Genomic DNA, 19,993 nt, shown 5'->3' on the forward strand with positions numbered 1-19,993 from the left:
AGCATCTATACTTACTTAGGCCCAGGAAGGAGAAAGCCTAGTGGTACAGCCATACTGCCCAGTCCCATAGCATAGTAGTTTCACAGAATGAGAGGGTTTTGGCTGTCAGGAACTGCCTCTTACTCTATCAGCTGAGAGGGCCACCCAAGATAGCCATATTCACCCAAACACATAGCCATGAGGTGGCAAGCCAACTGAGTGCCACTGGAAGAACAGTCTTCAGCTGGGGCCTCTCAACTTCTCTTCTTCCAGGTACCTCACTCTATCCAGTGGGTGGCAGATCCACCTAGAAACTCTCCTGCCACTTGGATACCTGCATGGGAGGCCAGTGGGGCCAGGACAATATTTATTTTCTGTTTCCAATCATCACTGGCCAGTTTTTGAATAATGGCTACAATTGTACAAAGCTTAGTGCCAGGAATTGGAAAGCCCACTGCATGACAATGTCATTCAATATCTGAGACAAGAAGGCTCACAACCTTGAAACATCATGGGCAATTCAAAACTCAGGAATCGACCCCAAAGAAACCAGCCCAGGTTAATCATACTAAGGGAACATGAGGTACCACAGGACTGGAGAGGGAAAGAATATCAAAATCCATCATGCATCTTCAGATCCACACTTAATAAACTGAAAGAAAAAGCAAGGCAAGGGAAAGCCATGCTTCATGTCCCCAGTAGTAATATGACAATGACAGAAACACTGAAGGGAGCTAGAATAAAAATGGGAGTGAGAAATGGAACCCTAGTTGGGATCGGTTCTAGAAAGGCTAATGAAGAAGCAGAAAGCCAAGAGTGAGGGTGGAGAATGGATGTAGAATGACATGGAGCCTCTGTATCAAGGTTTCCCTTCTTTGGCACTATTCCCTCTGTTGGGAGACCATCCTGTGCACTGTAGGATGTTTAGCAGCACTCCTGGTCTCCACCCACTAAATGCCAGCAGCACCTCTGTTAGGCACAACTATTGTGAATGCCTCTAGGTACTGCCAAATGTCCCCAGGGGACAAAGATCACCCCAGGCTGAGAACCACTGCTCCAAATAGTTCTACAAAAGACACTAGCAAGATCAAAGACCTGTCACCTTTACACCATTTTCTCCTTTCACACATGAAGATCAAAAGGTTTGGTGTGTTAAAGCAACCACTTGGGCACTTGCTGTTCCAGGAACTTGTTAAATTCTACTTTGCAATAAACCTTTCCATTATGAGAGATATTTCTGATTCCAGATTGCCTGGGAAATTTATTACTTATACTAAATATTAAAACCCTGCATTAAACTTATTACATTCAGTCCTCAGCAAGACATAAGTAACACATAGCTAACTGCTTCATGCACTGAGCACTCAGTTAATGAAAACTTCAATTATATTTATAAAATCCATTCCACATTGCATCAGATGGTAACGATTGTTTTGCTTTACAAAACAACATTTTAGCATTTTTTGAGATTCAACCTGAACAATCATTTACATGTAATGATGGCAAGTGTGGCACTCTACTTACTATTTATGTGGTCCATATAATAAATTCCAATTTGTTTATCATATACAGTTTCCCATCCTAAAGGAAGTTCGTCCCCAACACAATCGGCAAAGGTCAATGGCTTTGTTATCCTGCAAAATAAAATTATGAAAACAAATCTGAAAGTCAGGTTAGTTTTGTATAGCTCTGCTGATTCTAGAATTAGTTTTAGAACAAAATTATACATTATCTTATCTAATTAACTGCTTTTGCCACAACTATTTGGTTGGAAAATAAATTCACCAGCTTTGCGTAAATAACAATGTTAGTAACACTTATAATTAAAAGCATTACTATCTCAAAGTGCACTTTAAATACCAGCAAAAACAGATATTGACAGTTACCAACAAAACAGGTAAAACAAGCATCTTCTTCCACACAGTCTATTAATGAGGCCATGACAATGGAATGTGACTCTTCCAGAATTGGAGAGCACCCATGCTCTGCTCTCACTCCGTGAGAAATGCTCTCTCTTACAACTTTCAGTTTCCATCCAGCACACATGAACACCAACTTAAACCTATGCACAATGCACTTGCAGCATTTTCACTACCCATGGTCATAAGTTAATGAACCAACATCAACCATCAAGCAAACGCAGAAAGTCAAGCAAGGTAACAGTCAATGAGATGCTTTCTGAGCACTTCCTGCACTATAAGAATCAGAAATTTCAAAGGATCATTTTTTGTTTTTCTAGAGAAAAAAACAGCAAAAGCACATTGTCTACAAACTTCTCTTCTTGAGGGAAATCTGATTAAGGAAACCTGGGCTTGACAAGAGAGAAAGTAAATTGTTTTTCATGGATTTCTTTGGGCAGAGCTTCCCCCTCCCCCACTGCCTTGATCATGTTGATTGACAAGATGGTTTTAGGGCAGCAGCTGTTGTATAAAACGGGACACACCTATAATTGTCTGAGTCTGGGCAGCTATCTCTTTGGTTGTCTCTATAAATGCACACTGACTGGTATGCATGGGAATCCGATAACCTAAATTTCACAAGCTCAACCCTCCCACTTCTTCTGTTCAAGTCCCTGGCCCCGGGAAAGTGAGACATCACACCCACAGCCAGGCCTCAAAAACTGAATTTTGAATATATGATTTTCCCAAACTGGTTGGACCACAAGGCTATTTCTCCCAGTAGCACTGAGAAATTGATAAATATTATCAGAACAACTCTGATTTTGATCTTCATTTAATCTTAGTTTTAAATATATGATTTTAAGAAGTTAACATCAATATAAAAACAGAAGTATCCAGAAGGGAAAATTGAATATACACATCCTCCCATATATGATACACTCAAAAAACCACATCACAAGATAAACTACTGCATACTCTGTCTTATCCCTTGACACTGACATCTGTAGCAGGATTCCCTTACCGATTGGGATGGAGAGATGGTGGTGTGGTTCCAAGCCAAGCAAGTAGCAGCAGAGTGTTGTACATGAATAAAGTCCTAAATTGAACCAAATCACAGCAAAAATAATCCTACCTTAAGTCAAACTGAGTCCTGAGCGTATCACTGCCATTCCAGCATAATAATATTCAAGAATAGGCTTAGAAGCTGGGCATGGTGGCACACGCCTTGTAATCCCAGCAGCTCAGGAAGCTGAGGCAGGAGGATCATGAGTTCAAAAGCCAGTCACAGCAATAATGAGGCACTAAGCAACTCAGTGAGACTCTATCTCTAAATAAAATATAAAATAATGCTGGGGATGTAGCTCAGTGGCCAAGTGCCCCTAAATTCAATCCTCAGTACAAAAAAAAAAAAAAAGCCTAGAGAAAAATGACCAAAAGCAAGCATATATTAAGCATATTTATATACAATGTCATTTAATCAACAAATATAAGTGGGAACCCCATCCTTAAGGCACTTCTGAGCCTAATTCATTTACTTTACAATTCAAGTGATACTTCTGCCATTTTGGTGAATTTCGTATTGGCTTTATGTAGAAGCCCTAGCCACCATCTTTACCACAACCCATGAGACCCCAAGTGAGAACTATCCACACAAACCCTTCCAAATCCCACACCACAGAAATCATGTGAGACAATACAGTCAAAAATTTCAGGTGACTTATCATGCAGCAATAGAGAACTAGTGCCTAAGCCCCTCACAGTCCATCAGACATGGAAAAGACATCAATGGTGAGGATGCAGGCTGTCATCTAGCAGCAGGTATTGAAATGCACAGAGCACATTTAGTCCTATTCAAGAATATTAAAATAAATCTACACCACTCTTCTGACTTATCTACCAGAATGTCACATTCTCAAGCTGTCCAGATAGTTGTGGCTTCATTGAAGATAAACAAATCCTGGTACAATTTTCAATAACAGCATCAAAAATGCTTTGATTTGTATATGTTATGTATGACTATATAAACAGATCCCACCATTATGTACAATTATAACACACCAATAAAAGCATATGGAAAAAATGTTTAGATTTACTTCCCTAATTACCCAAAATGTTTATGAGACAGGGACTTTGTGGTTTTCTCTTGCACAACATATACTATCATGAATATTCTAAACTATATTAATATAAAAATGATGTTTTTCTCTCAAGAAAGGTGTCAGTGGGTAACATTACATCAGCAATGAGTAAATCTCCTCTGATAAGTTATTCAGTTTCAGAATCTATCGATCACATCTCTACAATGAGGAGAGTTGAATATTAGAAGGGCACTGCCTGGGGTTTGGAACACTGGCGTTCTTTTGGTGTTAGCTTTTCAGCAAGGGGTGTTTCTGGCTATTGTTGGTTAAAAAGCATGGTCTTGCATTGTCAGCATAAGGCTAGGAACCACCTACAAGAGATATCAGGCTTGGCTGGGGGATAACCAGTGCTCCAAGCAAGGCAGAAAGCTTCATCCTAGAAAATGTCAAGATCCTTTTTCTTGTCAATTATCATCCGTTCACTTTAATGGAGAGACTAATGCCCAAAGACTCTTCCTCAAGCCAAGTTGCTCTGTGCAAAGGTGCATAGCATTCAGTCTGCCAAGTTCCCTGGGCTGGTACTAAAGTCTTCCCCAAGCCCATACAAAGTTTCTAGCTCATTCTACTTTTTCTCCCTATCACTCCCCCCACTCCATATACCCACACAATCTGTAGATAGGTCTGTTCATCTACCCCCCAAAAACATAACACTCATTCTAGTCTGAGCATCTTGTCCTCAGCCTTCCCTGGGCCTGTGGATAGGCTTCCAATACCCCTGTCATTCCCAATTCCCATTTGCCCTGCAAAGTCCAGCTCAATTCTCTACAAATTATCAATAAGGTTTTGTCTGACTCCCAAACTCCTACTGTCTCCACTGTGTGGGAGCCACTTCTGTTTTCATGTTACTGTGCCCATCAGGCACAAAACACCACTCCTAATCATGTTTATTAAATTTGTGCACACCCTCCACTTAAATGAATGTTAGCTGTTTAGCCTCCTCACTCAACCAGAACCCAGCAGTGATCTCACAAGGGAAGGAGGCTTTTGAAACAAACAGCCTAAAGCACATTTGCTTTACTCCTTGTTGAGAAGTCACAGCTACAGTGGCCCTAAATACACACATGCCTCCAATTTCAGACAATTTACCCTTTTGTTTGAACTACACTGACCCCCTAAATTGACCCTCAATGCCAGATTCATGCTTCTAGGCATTTCCCAGTGGACCCAATATCCAGACCTTTGTTTGGAAAAAAAAAAAAGTTTGGCGAGCTCAGGCATCTTTAGGTCTGTTCAGCACCACGTGGGCACTTCTGACGATTTTATTGCATGGTTTTCAAACTGTCATTTCATAGAAACAGAACTTTCTCAGGGCAGAGACAGCATGGACCACAAGGAGGAGGAACCACAAAAATTCATAACAGCTTGGGTTACATATGGTATAATGCATTTTGTTTGTATTATTTTATCAAAATGAATGGAAAATGATACTGCTAACATTAGCAGAGAGGTTTATGAACTTTATGCAATTAAGAAAAAAGTGGAAGTTGCTTGGTATGTGAAAAGGCTAAAACCTTAAATAACATCCAGACTAAGCTGAATCCAAAAAGAAAAAAAAAGTTTAATGGAACTTAACAAAAAGTTAGAAACATGTCAAAGACAGAACTGGAGATATTTTAAATCTTTCTCAGCTCTCCAACTTCCCCCAGTGCAAGTATAAGTCTTTCAGCTTTCCCATATTAGTTACATAGTATATAGAAGCAGGGGAATGGTAATATTGTAACTTATTTCTCTTACAATAAAGCAAAAGAGAAAAATTAGAAGCAGAAAGAGACACATTATTACAAGCAGTCACACAGAGAAAACAGTGGCATATTAATATGTGGAAAGAGACAGGAAAACCACAAACAATAAAACAGGGGAACTCAAACTACCAAAGGCCATTTAGTAAAAGATGGGGGGAAAAAACAACCCAGACACCTCAGCCTCTCCCAGACCCTCCTCTATTACAGCACCACCCAATAATTCATACTCACAAAGACCACCATGAATTTATTTATGCCTACTTTTTTCACACTGGTAAAACTGGTATTTATTTATTTGTTAGTATTTCAAATTCAACCAATCCAAAATTTGATTTCATGGTTTCTGCTTAAGATTAATTCTTGATACTTTACAAACAGGATCAAACCTATATCTTTAGTCTGATCTCCTATCCTTCTCCCCATATATTCTTAATTTTAATGCCCAAAGCTGTGTTTGCATTAATCAAAGCTGTGCGACTTCTAATTCTGCAATTAAATTGCCACTAGGGAAAACATCTTGTATTTTTATAAATGTAATTGATTTATTATTATTATTTTCATTTGCCAGTTCAAATGCTAAGCACACAATTAAAAATCAAGGAAAAACTAAAAAGAAAAAGCACTTTGCTGTATGCTGTTTCTCTACTCCATTTCATCCAATTGTGATGAGCTTTCCCACATTGATACTTCCTCCTCCCCTTTGCATAGAGGTAAAATCATGTGAGTTCTATGCTTTCCATCACTCCCATTCACCTCCCCCAGCTTAGGCCTATCAGTATCTAAGCCCCACTTTTTAAAAACAGGGATAAGTGGATTTGCAATGGGGGGGGGGGGGGCTGTCAGGGATTCCCAAAGTAGAACATTCTGGAATAGATTAGATGATGTGGGCTGTCTCTCATTTCTGATCTCTGGTTTCTGAAAGGGAACAAAAAGATTAGGCAAGATAATTTAAGCAAACAAATGAGCAAAATCAACTTGTCTTCTTAAAAAAGCATGGTTTAGGCTTTTAACTTGGAAGACACTTTTTTTCTTTTCAAAATAATTTAAAAACTTCCTTGTTAAGTACACAGTGAAGTATTGCTGGTGCCCAGGCAGGGCCACAGATGGGTAAAGAATATGAACTAGGAGACAGGTGCCTGAGGAAGGGAGGAGGAAGGCATTCAGGCTTAAAGCCTTCACAATGGTATTTCTCCCAGGTCTGTCTTCACTCACAGGAATGCTACCCCAGGTTCTTGAGTTCTTATCTCCCCAAAAATTTGATGCTAGACTCTTTCTGTCAACTCTATCCCACAATCATCATGCACAGACTTGGGATGGGGGTTGAATTACATGAAGTTTCGGAAATGCACATAAAAAGGAAAGAATGTCCTTCAACCTACCACCAAAATGCAACCATTACTCCTAATTTGGTATGTTTTTCTCCTCCTTTGTCAAATGCATTCTTTGTGTTTTTTTTACATAGTTGTGATCATATAGTAAATGTGATTTTCTATTCTACCTTCTTCCACTTAATTTTGGAACATGCTTACTTATTAATTCTTACATTGAGTCTCTCTAAAATTACTGAAGCCAGCCAGCCTAACACTACAGCAAAGAATTCTGTCTCCTTTGTCATAATTTATTTATGAATATCACCTGGAATGGATGAACAGCTCAAGCTCCTCAAGTTCCTCAAAAACAATTACTCCCTCTACACTTCCTTTGACCTGGTCCAGTATAACATGAAGTAGGTGTTCAATAATGTTTGCTAAATAAATAAATTACATTCGTACAAATCATTCATTCACTCCAGGGGTTAATGTAATTTACCTAAGCACTCTCTTACTATTGACATCTACATTATTTCCACATTTTCATAAGTATAAATATGCATGACAGTCATTAATTTTAGAAAACAATTCAGTAATTTCTTAAACAGTTAAATACAGTTATTACCATTTGACCCAGCAATAATCTCCTAGATGTGTACACAAGAGAAATGAAAACATCTGTCCACACAACAACTTGTACACAAATGTTCATAGCAGCACTATTCACAATGGTCAAAAAATAGAAACATCAATCATCAACTAATGAATAGATAAATAAAACATGGTGTATCCATACAATGGAATATTATTTGGCCATAAGAAAGACAAAAGTACTGACACATAATTCAATGAGGATGAATCTTGAAGTCATTATGGTGGGGGTGGTGCTGGGAGTAGAGAGGGATGACATGAGAGAAGCCAGACACAGAAGGCTATGTGTTACATGGTTCCATCAAAAGGCAAAATCCAGAATAGGCAAATCCACAGGGACAGAAAATAGATCAGAGGTTGCCAGGGGTTGGGGAAAGGGGGAATGGGGAGTGACTGCTAATAGGTACAGGGTTTTCTTTTGGGAATAGCATATTTGTGTTCTGTAATTACATAGTGGAGATGGTCACAAAACTTTGTAGAGATACTAAAAACCAATAAACTGTACACTGTTGAATATTATTGTCTATGAAAGATAATGAAAGAAACATCTGTCTTCATAAAATTCATAAGCTCTATTGACAATCATTTTTAAAGATTTCCAGAACTAATTCCAAGGTCAAAAGACAAGAAGCTTCCCCTCCAATACCTTAAATTCAATGTAAAGATCCAACCAATAAAGTTGAAAAAACAGGGAATAAAATTACTCACGATCCAGAAGCCCTGGATTCATATTCTAGTTTATTTCCCCTTACATTTTCCCATAATTGATACCATCCTAGATACAATTTCACAATGGGTTTTTTTTTTTTTCAGTTGGATACTTAACGTCTTTTAGCTCTCTCAGCTTCACTATCTATGATCTGGAATGTACCACCATGTGATAAAGACCACAATTTACTTACTAGATACCTCCCTTCAACTATTTAGCACATCCCTATTATCTGTTCTTTATTGTAAATAATGGCTACATGCTTACCATTACATTATACCCCCACCAGCAAGGGGTCTTTTTCACCACCCTCTGGGGATGTTTTTAATGCATTTACTTAAAAGCTCAGAATAAATCCATTTGGTAAAAGAGTACTTCAGCTTCAAGGAACTAGTTGGTAGGGCATACAACAGAAGTTGAATGGCATTTTCAGAACATGGGGGGGGGGAACAGGAGGAGATGGTCAACACAAACTGAGAACCAAGAGCCACCACTTTCTTTGTCTTCAACTACTGCCCAGAGATCTTGCCACTGCAAATTCTCCCCTTTAACAAATCACATTTCTTGGCCTCAGCAAAGCAAATAAATAATTTTATGGGCATTCTTAAGAGAGTGGGGCAATAAAAAGAAAGAGAATGATGGAGGGCACATGACTTTGTGATGGGGACTTTATCCTGAATTATTTTTTTAGTCACTTTCATCTGTCTACCCTGTTGGGCTCTTTAAGATGTGGCCATCTCTGGGCCAATTTTAAGAGAGCTGTTTCCTACCATGAAACCTTGGAAGATCATTCCATTTTCTGCAAGCATCATTTTCCTAATCTTTAAACTGGGATAATCAGAAAAGCTCATGGGATTCCATCAGCTGCTCTGGACTCTGGCTACACCATCAAGACTAGCTCACAGTCACTCCCTATCCTGTCACCGTCTCATTTCCCCAGCAGGCTTGCTTCAAACTGGATCACTTGCTTTTGCTACTGTAATGAATTACCACTAAATTTTTCTCTTGCAGTCTTGGAGGTCCACAGGCCTGCTCTCCTTCTGGAAGCTCTAGGATAGAATTTAATTCCTAATCTCTTCCAGCTTCTCAAGCTATCCTACAATCCCGGGCTTGTGGCCCCTTCCTTCCTCCTTTTTCAGGATGTTCTCTCCCTCATTCTCTTTTCTCCTTCCTCTTTCACTTCTAGGGACCTTTGTGATGATACTGGACTCAGCCAAATAATCCAGGATAATCTCCCCATCAGAAGGTCATTAGCTGAATCATATCTGTCAATTCTTTTTTGCCATATAAGATAACTTCCTCAAAGGTTACAGGGATTAGAACATGGGAATCTTGGGAGCCATAATGCTGCCAACCACAAGACAGCAACTGGGGAGTATGCATGGCTGAAAGAATGGCATAGCAGTGGGTGGCAGTCCTATGCCTAGAAGCAGACTGCCATCCTCTTTCCAGGCCAGGGCTCGGGGGCTGGAATAGCCAACACTAACTATAATAAACAGTAGAAAATTAGAAGTGGGAATCTGGAAATGGAAACAGAGAACAAAGTATAAACACTGATTCTGTATACACTTTCTTTATCAGAAGGAAACCAGAGTGATCTATTGGCAATTGTACTATACTTACCCCAGTCTCTTGGAACAAAATAATCCTTATATTTTCAATTTATGCTTGCTTTTAATGTTATTCATAAAAGATACTATATATTTTTTAATATTTATTTTTTAGATGTAGATGGACACAACACAATGCCTTTATTTTTATGTGGTGCTGAGGATCGAACCCGGGTCCTGCCCGCGCTAGGCGAGCGCTCTACCGCTGAGCCACAATCCCAGCCCCGAGGATACTATAAATTTTAACTTCAGTTCCAAACCAATCATTAAGAGATTATAATGACTTCCTTCACCTTTTTCTAAGGCACCTGGTCCCAGTGAGTTTTGAAGCCCACCAGAACTTGGACACCAGCCTGTTTGTGGGTGCTTATGTAGCACACTGGACTCTGTGTGCTGTGCTAGTAGTAGCTTCTCCAAACTTTTGGTGGCATAAAATTTACAATCCGGAGCCAAGGTTCTCACTCAGCAGTGAGCAGTGTTCCTCAGATTCCCCCAGGGATGTCAGTTACCCCCAAAGTGAAGTTGAGAAGTTCTTTTCAAAAGATGCTGCATTTGTCTGCCAATGCTTTAAACAGTGGTGAATGTACCACAAAACCTGCCACATTAGTCCTAAAAAGCCATTCAGAATGATCATTTAGGGGCTGGGACTGTGGCTCAGAGGAAAAGAGCTCATCAAGCATGTGTGGGGCACTGGGTTTGATCCTCAGCATCACATAAAAACTAAATAAAGGTATTGTGTCCACTTATACTAAAGAATAAATGTTTAAAAAAATATCAGAATGATCATGCAAAAGTATGTTTACCTCAGATATTTATTTAGAATATGCTTAAAAACTGAAGTGGCACTTGTCATCAAGTCCCAATTTTAGAATTTAGGGTGAAGAATCATCATGCCCCCCAGAACTTGGTCTAAACATTACAACTGAAATTCAATGTATTAATGTAACATGAGGGTTCCAATTAGTGATAGAGCCTTAGAAATGACCATTCCCAAATAATATTTGTGATTTCTATGTGAAAATACTGAGTCTTCTTGAGAATTTTTAAAAAGTATGTCAGTCTTTTCACTGTCTCCAACACAAAATTATCCCAGTTCATGGATAAATTCCCAGACTAATCTGAAGAGCAAATGGCTCATCAACCTTACCTTAAGGAAAAGGATATTTAGAAGTAAACCCTAAGACAAATGACCACAGAGGATTGGATGCGGGTAAACCCCTTTGCTCAAGTAGCATAAAAGTGCATCTGCAGGAGACCTCCAGTCTCCAAGTCTTCAATCTGCAAAATGAAAGGCACATCACCAGATTTATCTCTCAGCAATGACAAAACATAGCACTATTCTTTTGCCTTCAACTAGGTACAACTGAGATTTTTCTAAATGACCATGTCCCTCCCACAAACAACTACTCACAGGGTGCACATGTCTCCCTGAATCTCCCCTGCAAAGACACAAGTTGACATGTTCCACAGGGCACAGCATTTCACCATGGAGAAACAGGTTAGTCAGTCTAAGGACATTCATAGTCAATCTGCCTGAGTTTGAAGGTCAGTATTATCAATATCATTCAGGATACAAAACCCAAAAAGAAGTGTGCCAAATGCATCTTTTAATAGCAAATAAAATGTTGCTGCTCTATCAATTGAGCCAACATTTAAAGGCTGCCTCCTAATTCAGCATTTATTACTCAAATTAATAGAGCAGCATCAGTTCTTTATGCCTCTTAAGCCCACAGAAAGGTCAAATACTTCCCAGCCTCCCTTGCAGCCAGGTGGGTCCATGTGGCTGCACTCTAGCCAATGGAATGTAAGCTTAAATAATGTGGACCCCTTCCAGACTTGTTCCATAAGCTCCTGGCAGAATTTCCATGCATTCTCTCTTCCCTTGCCTGTTGGCCAAAAGCAGAGGATTCAAAAGAGGGTAGCAAAGCTCCAAAGATGGATGAGCTACATTATGGAAGTAATCTGGGCCCCTGAATGATTATGCATATCAGGGGGTCTTAGAAGCCCCTCCATCCTCCATAATGATCTGACATGGGCAAGTAACTTCTAATCTGCCAAGCAGCTGAAACTGTGGAGTTGTTTGCTAAAGCAGTTAGCTGGCTGACACACTTAGAGATCTGGACAAAGAAGGGAAGTAATCAGAATCTATGAAAAATCTGAATATTTAATCTCATTTGATGATGTGAATGTCTTTAGTGATTTAGAAAAAAACTGTTATCCAAGTATAGACATTTTTTGGTAAAAGGATTAGGTGGTTTGTCCCTCCCACCACTCCATAGTCTTAAATTCTATTATGGATAGTTCTTCTTACTTGCTAGTATTACTTTGACATGGCCATCTCCCCAATTAGTCTGTGAGTTCCTTGAAAGAAAGGCAATTGTTTCTCTAAATAACCCTTCAAAGCCAGAGTCCCCAGAAATACAATTCTTCATTAAAGTGTTTGATATATTAATCCAGCCAAATTCAGAAATTGATACCATGCAAAAACTAGAATAGAGCCAATTAACAGTTGAGAAAAAATTGAAAGGGGAGAAAATGAAGAAAGAAAAGGGTATTTTGAATTTGAGCTCTCAAGACTTAGATGATAAGAAAAGCAGGATTTGGAAGGCCAGGGTACTATGGGGTTAGTCCTCATTTGGATATCTCTTTTTTAAAACTGATCTGTCCTTAGAAAGAAGAAAGGTAATTTATCAGAACTGACTGAAATATTGTTGAAGACCTCCATCTTTTTGTTCTAATTCTCTAATGATCAAGCCAGCCTCTGATGTGTTATATGGTTTCCTGAATATAGGCCTGTCCACCAGAAAAAGTGTCCAGAGGAGACGAAGAGGCATAATGTTCTATCCTCCAGCAAAGAAAAAACTCTCCCAAGGCAGACCAGTAGAGGAGGCATTTAGAAGACCAGCAATCTTCCCAGGCTCTGCTCCCCCAGTCATCTGATCCAACCGGTTCTCAAACATGTTCAGGCACTGATGCAATGGAAGTCAGCACACCTGGGAAATGCCACCAACTAGTGACTGAATAAATGTAAGGTCTCTCATAATATAGTTTATTGAATCACTGGCATAGATGGCAATAACTTTCTAAAATTTCCAGGGAGAAAAACTTAAAACTGGGGCAACTATACTTTAAGCACTTGCTAATGAGGATGAGCCTGGGCAAATGACTCAGTCTCATTGCACCTCAGTTTTTTCGTTATTACTATGGGGGTGGTGAGGCAGAAAGGCAGAGACATAGTAGTTCCTGGAACTACTACATACTTCATGGATGTCTATTTTCCTTCCATGTTATATTTTTCCTCTACAAACGAGGAGAATATGATTATTATTCTGAATTACCAGCATAATACCATATAAGCAGAACATAGTTTAAAAGTAAGCCAACCTCAGGCCAAGACGCCAGCTTGCCATGCAAAGGAAACCACACCCAGAGGGGTACCAAATCAATCACAACCATTCGTCTGGATGCACCACCCAACAGGGCTGAAAACAGAATTTTCCCAGCAAGCCTATCAAGTGGACTCTCTGAGATGACACAAAAACACTGTTCAACTTTACATATAAGCAATTCTAGCAGTACAAATTAAGGTAAAATAAAGATAAAATTAACCCAAGTTAGTAAACTGAATTCCCTAGGTCAGTCCTGCTCAATGGAAACACAATGAGAATCATCACATATCTAATTTAAAAATTATTATATCTATACTTAAAGAGTAAAAAGAAACAGGCAAAGCTAATTTCAAAAATTTATTATCACAACATATTACAAATACTATCATTGAAAAGTGTAGTAATTATAAAAAATTTAACTGGAAGGTTCTACATTCTATTTTTGTACCAAAGTCTTTGAAATCTAGTTTGTATTTCACAGGTTGTGTCCTTCTAATTTCAGGCTCCCCAAGATTTAAGAGCTCAGTGGCTATGGCTACTATGTTGGAGACCTCTGTTTTAGTGTCTCATCTAAATTCTACAATCATTTGATTCTATGACTCTTCACAGTGAAATCCACCCAGATGAGACCATTTAAGAAATATCTGACCAGAGAAGCTGACTTCTACAAGCCCCTGATGGCATTTTAAAAGAAACAGATTTCTGAGACCACAAAATCTCACTCAGGAACTCTTGGCTTCCCTCTGGCTCCTTCTTGTCCATCTTCTTACCCAGCAACCCAAGGTAACCATTATCCCCAAAGTTAGGTTGTTTCATTCTCTTTGCCATGCTTCCCTCCTACCCGCTTCCTGTCACATTCTAATGCTTCTTCCAAGGTATGGTTCATATTCCTCTTGTCCATAGAAGAAGGAAGCAAGTTGCCCTTTCTTTGGTCAGCCTCAGCACTTGATCTCTTCTGCAACATTTTATTAAAACTGAAAGCATAATGTGGGTTATCTGTTTACATCCCCTAGTATTGGTGCCTTCAGGGCAAGATTGGCTCCTCCAACTCTGACCCAACCCCCATGGAGCTCCTGGGTATGCCCTGAAGGTGCTCCATTGCAGAGACAGGATGAGTCAGACTTTACTTGACCAATGCTGAGTAGAGTTGGCCATTCAAATGTATGTTTTCTATGGCAGCTCTAGAGTTGTTTTTAGATGGTCCTGGTCCCAAAAGAATACACTTATAAGCAGGCGTGCAGATCTGAGGCTTGAGAGACTAGACCCAAGGGAGAATGGGCTGTAGCATGACAGAAACGTGGCTTCCTCTTAAGAGACTGGGCACAACAGGTGCTCAGGATCTGTTTACCAGCACCATCGGAAATACAGACTTGTCGCGTTAGGAATGGCATCCTGGATGCACAGAGCTAAGGGAGGGGAGCCAGCACAGGCTGGAAGGTCCTCACAAGGATGTCCCCAAATCAGCTCGTCCCCAAATCAGCTCTGAGCCTTCATTGTGCAGCTACCTCACAAGCCCCACACACCCATATCATGCATCTGCAGAGAAGTCTTTAGTACTCTCTAGAGACCCCATTTGAATCCTCCTTGAGCTCCACTGTAGTTCATTCATCAGGGAGGGTGTAGAAATGATGACACCCAGAAAAGTCTGACTTCTGAAACATGACTTTTCCTCAGAGGAACCAGAAAAGCAGGTCAGCAGTCACAGGGCTGGAGCAAAGGATGGTGGGAAGCAATGGGAATTTTCTAAAACATAATTATGGTGATGGTCATATAGCTATATAAATTGACTAAAACTCATCAAACTATATACAAAATGAGTGAATTTTATGATATGTAAATTACACCTTACTAAAGCTGTTTTTAAAATATACATGCACACTGAGATTCCTATTGAGTATTTCATTTGCAGTGGGAAGAACAATTTCAGGATTCTAACTCCTATGAAACACTTGGGAAAAGAAAAAGAAAAAGTTCAGAAAACTTGTATGCTATTGCTAGCTTCACTGTCATCTTACTCACTTTAAACTGTTAGATTCATCTGGCAATTTTGGACCATAAATTCTAAGTCATGGCTGATGAACATCCCAGAATGACTTTCAAATATCAGAACATGTGTTGAAACATTCTCCAAACCACTGATTTCTGATCCTCTGTATTCATTCAGCACATTACTCTGTACCAGGGTTTTCACACTGTAGTCACAAACCATTAGTGAGCAATGAAATTGAGTATATAGGTCCCCAGCAATGTTTATTTCTAAAAGAAAATATTAGAGCACCTGACACTTCTTAAGGGTAACATAATACATACTGTCATGAACTTATGTTTTGGTTGTGCATATTATATAAAATAATCTCCTTTTTGAACAACCAACAATAAAAAATTTAAAAAAAAATAATCTCCTTACTTTTGGTAACAGCAGCATTTGGAAAGGCAATACTCCAGAATATATCTATACAGATGTCCTTTGGTATTCATAGGGGATTGGTTCCAGGACCTCTATGAATACCAAAATCCATGGATGCTCAAGTCCTTTATACAAAATGGTCTAGCATTTGCATATAACCTATACACATCCTCCTGTATATTTTAAGTCATCTCTAAGTTACTTATAATACCAATTACAGAGTAAATGCTATGTAGATAGCTGTTGTACTGTATTGTTTAGTGAATAAAGACATGAAAAAAAAACTTTGTATATGTTTAGTCTACATGCAATTTTTTTCAAATACTTTTGTTCTGAGGGTTGATTGAATCCACAGATGCAGAAACCACAGATACAGAAGGCTGACTGTACAGAGATATATCTAGTCATGTAAGCACTGAAGCACAATGTACAGACACACACTGCCAGTGTTGAAATTACAACTAAAACTGTGCAACCATACTTGCCAATCCTGCAGCAAAGCCTAACACTGTGTGCAGCCAAATAGGAAGAATTTAATCCTCACAACAATTAAGAAGTGGATTCAAGCTCAGTGGTAGAGTGCTTGCCTAGCATACATAAGGCCCTGGGTTCCATCCCCAATTTACCTAGGAGAAAATTGAGTTCAGGGACACACACCTAAGTGTTGAGAAGGGGACACAGGTAAGGGCAGTCAAGGACTCATAAGCCTGCATGTGGAACCAGCCACCTCCTCCACATCCACATAGAGCATAGTGAAGGGATTTCAAGAAAAATTAAAGGACTCTAAGAGCTCTATAATAAGCATAATATGCACTACAATCTGTTCTTAAATAATTATTTTTTTCCTTTATCCTCTTGACAAATTTTAATGATGATTTCTCTGGTGAGAACATAGTTAGGGAAGTTACTAGCCAACTTTTTTTTAAATTGCCAAATGCTGGTGGGGGGTCCCTAACAGTTCTTCCAAAATAAAGCATCATAATATTTTGGTACTTAATTTACTACTGAATATAAGAGACAGGAAGAGAGATTTAAAAATTAAAAGGGGAGGTTTTAAGGAAGGATTTTGGGAAAAAAGAAACAAATAGTAACAATCGACGGAAGAAGTAAATTCAACTGTAATGGGAGAGGAAAACCACACCAGCCAAGGAGAGGGAAGAGGCTGAACAATAGCATTCTTCAGAAATGGCATCACAAGGAAGGCAAAGCAGGATGGTTTTTGGCCATCCCCAGACAACCAGCAGTGGTAATGCTACAGTCATTTGGGCTCTGTAATCTCAATGTAAACTTTCCAAATATTGCTAAGATTAAATTCTCCCCTTTGTATTGAAGCCCAGTGATAAATTCTTGCACCAGATTTCTAAGAAGGAATAAGAGCAAAAATATTTTATCAACAGACCTTTTTTGCATTAATTACCACCATCTCCCCTCAAAGCAACTTTTTTAACAGTCACCTAACCCATTTTCTTTTGGGTCATGAGAATTCCATTATTTATAGTCACATATTTGCATACATCATGAACTAAATCCATGAATAAAAGCACGGGGGGGGGGGGGGGAATGCTAACAATCTATGACATATTAACTGCATGCCAGTAAAGTATGCAGAGAATACTAAGCTCTCAGGGACAGCAGTTCTTTTTAGATCTTGCTTCTCCTTGGGAATCTGAGACAAGTCATCAGTCTCTTTGCCAGAAAAAATGTGCCTACACATACACTCAAAATGCAGCTAGTCTGGGAACTCCAATTTCAGGAATCCTGTTCCCAAAGCTTACCGCCCAGGGGCAGAGCCATCCTGGTAAACAAGCACTGCTGGATGTGGAAGGGCTGGTTTTAACAGAGGCACTAAGGCTGCCTCTAACCTGCCTGGGAGTGCAGGGTGTGGGGGAGGACACTTGAGTTCTGATGAGCCAGTCCTACCTGGACTGGGGACCCACCCCAGCCCCATCCAGGTGAGATGAGGGCTAGCGTGGGGGAAAGGAAGCCTCCTGAAGAAAGTGTGGGATGTCCTAAAGAACATAAGCTGGGTTCTGCAGGTGGCATGAAACCACCGAGGAATATGAAGCAGGGTGTGTCATCAGCAGATCTGCTTTGCAAAGGAGCCCTTGGGCTGCAGAGAAAGTAGACAGCAGAGACAGACAGGAAGTATGGACAGGAGGGAGCCTGCTAGTGGAGCAGGACAAGAACCATGATGCCTGAACTAGTGTTGGGCTATGAATAGCCATGGCAGAGGCTGGAGTCATTGACTGTGTTGTGAAGCCCTTTACAGAACCCTGACTTAGAGTGGGGTGAACATTATCACCTCAGCTGTATACCATGGAAAGAGTAACAGGAACACTGGTGCTTACTTTGTAATCATTCCCATGATCCTGATGGCTTTTGTTCTAAGGAATACCAGAAAGACATAGAGTGTAAGCATTTTCAGTATCTGCACTCATGCAAGTCTGCCAAAGTAGGAACTTGTGGTCTGTGTAAAGATTTCTCCAATGACAATCTCTAAGAAGGTAGGAACTTGTCACTATTGTCTTTTTGATAGATGGGCAAACAAATGAATTAGAGAAACAGTCCAGGTGTTGCTGGGCTGGACTTGGGAAAGTCTTTAAAAGAGAAAGTCACTCCCCAAAACAATGGGCACTCATGAAGGGACCATCATTTTGCCTAACATCAAGTCACAAGAATAAAAAAAGAATCCTCAGAGCAGGACCATGTTCAAAAACGCTTGACTTAAGACAGCTGCAGGCCAGACCAATTGGCAGCCCCAAGAGGTGGATCAATAATAAGCTCCAAATTCTCCTTTAGAAGTGAAAAAGAAGCTAAAGTCTCCCACCTGAAGGAGCATAATAAATACTCCTTATCATAAAAACTACTTCAAACTCTACCTTCTGTGGAACCAATCCAGTACACATCATCATATGCCCCTACCACTCTGGCAGAAGTTTCTGGACCCTAAGGCATCTAGAAACCCATTAGCATCCACAATGAACCTCTCAAGTACCAGCAATATAATGCATGTGCAGACCAATGGAACCTGGCCAAAATACATCCAGTCAAGTATACCCATCCAAGGCTGACTGTGCTCGCAGGCTAGAGTTAGTTCCCTTGTAGGGGACATACTCTGAACCCTCTGCAAAGAGAGTTCAGCATTGTCATCAAAGGGAACTGTCAGGTAAGTCAGAACTGCTCAGGTACAAAACTGCCTGGCCACCCATGTAGCTAAAACAATGCTTATCAGGACTCCACAGTGAGATCCTTTGCTGATATAAACCTTGTGTGCCCAAGGTCTGCTTCATGATAGAAGAGGGGACATGACAGAATGGAAGAGCTATCTTGAGATCCAGAGGTAAGACCAAAGGTCTTGAGATCCAGAGGTAAGACCAAAGGTCCATGCCTGCCTGCCTTTCAAACATGGCCCAGTAATCCAATCACAGAGGATACAGATCTTTTGTTTTTGTCTACTCCAAAGCACCAGTCCAGTGCTCAGAAGTCATAAATGACCTATCTCTAAATATCTTCTCTCTCTAGGAATCTATAGCCCCCTTACCCTGGAGAGGCTTGCCTCACCACAAGCTCAAACAATCCTGATCCCAAGGTTCTGCTTTGATCTGAATCTCTTCATTGATTGGTGTCTTCAGATGCCCCACTAGACTCTGCACACCTCAAAATCAAGGTTCAAGAGGTTTTATCCCCCAGGACTTAGCATGGACCCTGGGGTTCTCTATGTTCAGATGAATGAAGGAATGGAGGGATGGAAAAGCAGATGGACAGGAGGCAGGAATGCATGTATAGATGGACTAAAGGACAAACAAAAGGACAGATAAAGGGATATGAAAAATGAAGACACTTGTTCCAAAGAGATCATCAAGGGCGTGGCTGGACAATCATTCCATAGAGAGGTTACCTATGATGTTAATCAGCCATCTCAGCAGCAACCAGAAACAGAGGCAGAACTGGCCAGTAGAGAAACTGTCAATTTGAACTATAGGGTACACAGAAATCAGGATGAAATGAAAGAAAGCTGTCTGATTTCTCAGATTCTGTAAGATTCTACCATAGAGATATTCAGATATGAACATGGACTATTAAAGAAAATCAAAGAATTACCCTGAAGACAATTCAGAGATCATCAAGGCTGCCACTGCCACTGCAGGCCCAGGAAT

The 19,993-nt window shown here is 40.0% G+C and overlaps 1 protein-coding gene across 1 annotated transcript in view; it reads right to left on the reverse strand.

Moving 5' to 3' along the window:
* Wwc3 (WWC family member 3) overlaps positions 1-19,993 on the reverse strand; it is a 113,454-nt gene that overhangs the window by 70,141 nt on the left and 23,320 nt on the right. Inside the window, exon 2 of the mRNA XM_046424287.1 lies at positions 1,504-1,613. Coding sequence (XP_046280243.1) covers positions 1,504-1,613 — 110 coding nt within the window. The remainder of the gene's footprint in view (positions 1-1,503; positions 1,614-19,993) is intronic.

Source organism: Marmota monax, unplaced genomic scaffold (assembly GCF_021218885.2).
Source record: "Marmota monax isolate L192 unplaced genomic scaffold, Marmota_monax_Labrador192_F-V1.1 WCK01_AAM20220418_F8-fsc00089, whole genome shotgun sequence".
In the NCBI taxonomy this organism is placed as follows: Eukaryota; Metazoa; Chordata; class Mammalia; order Rodentia; family Sciuridae; genus Marmota; species Marmota monax.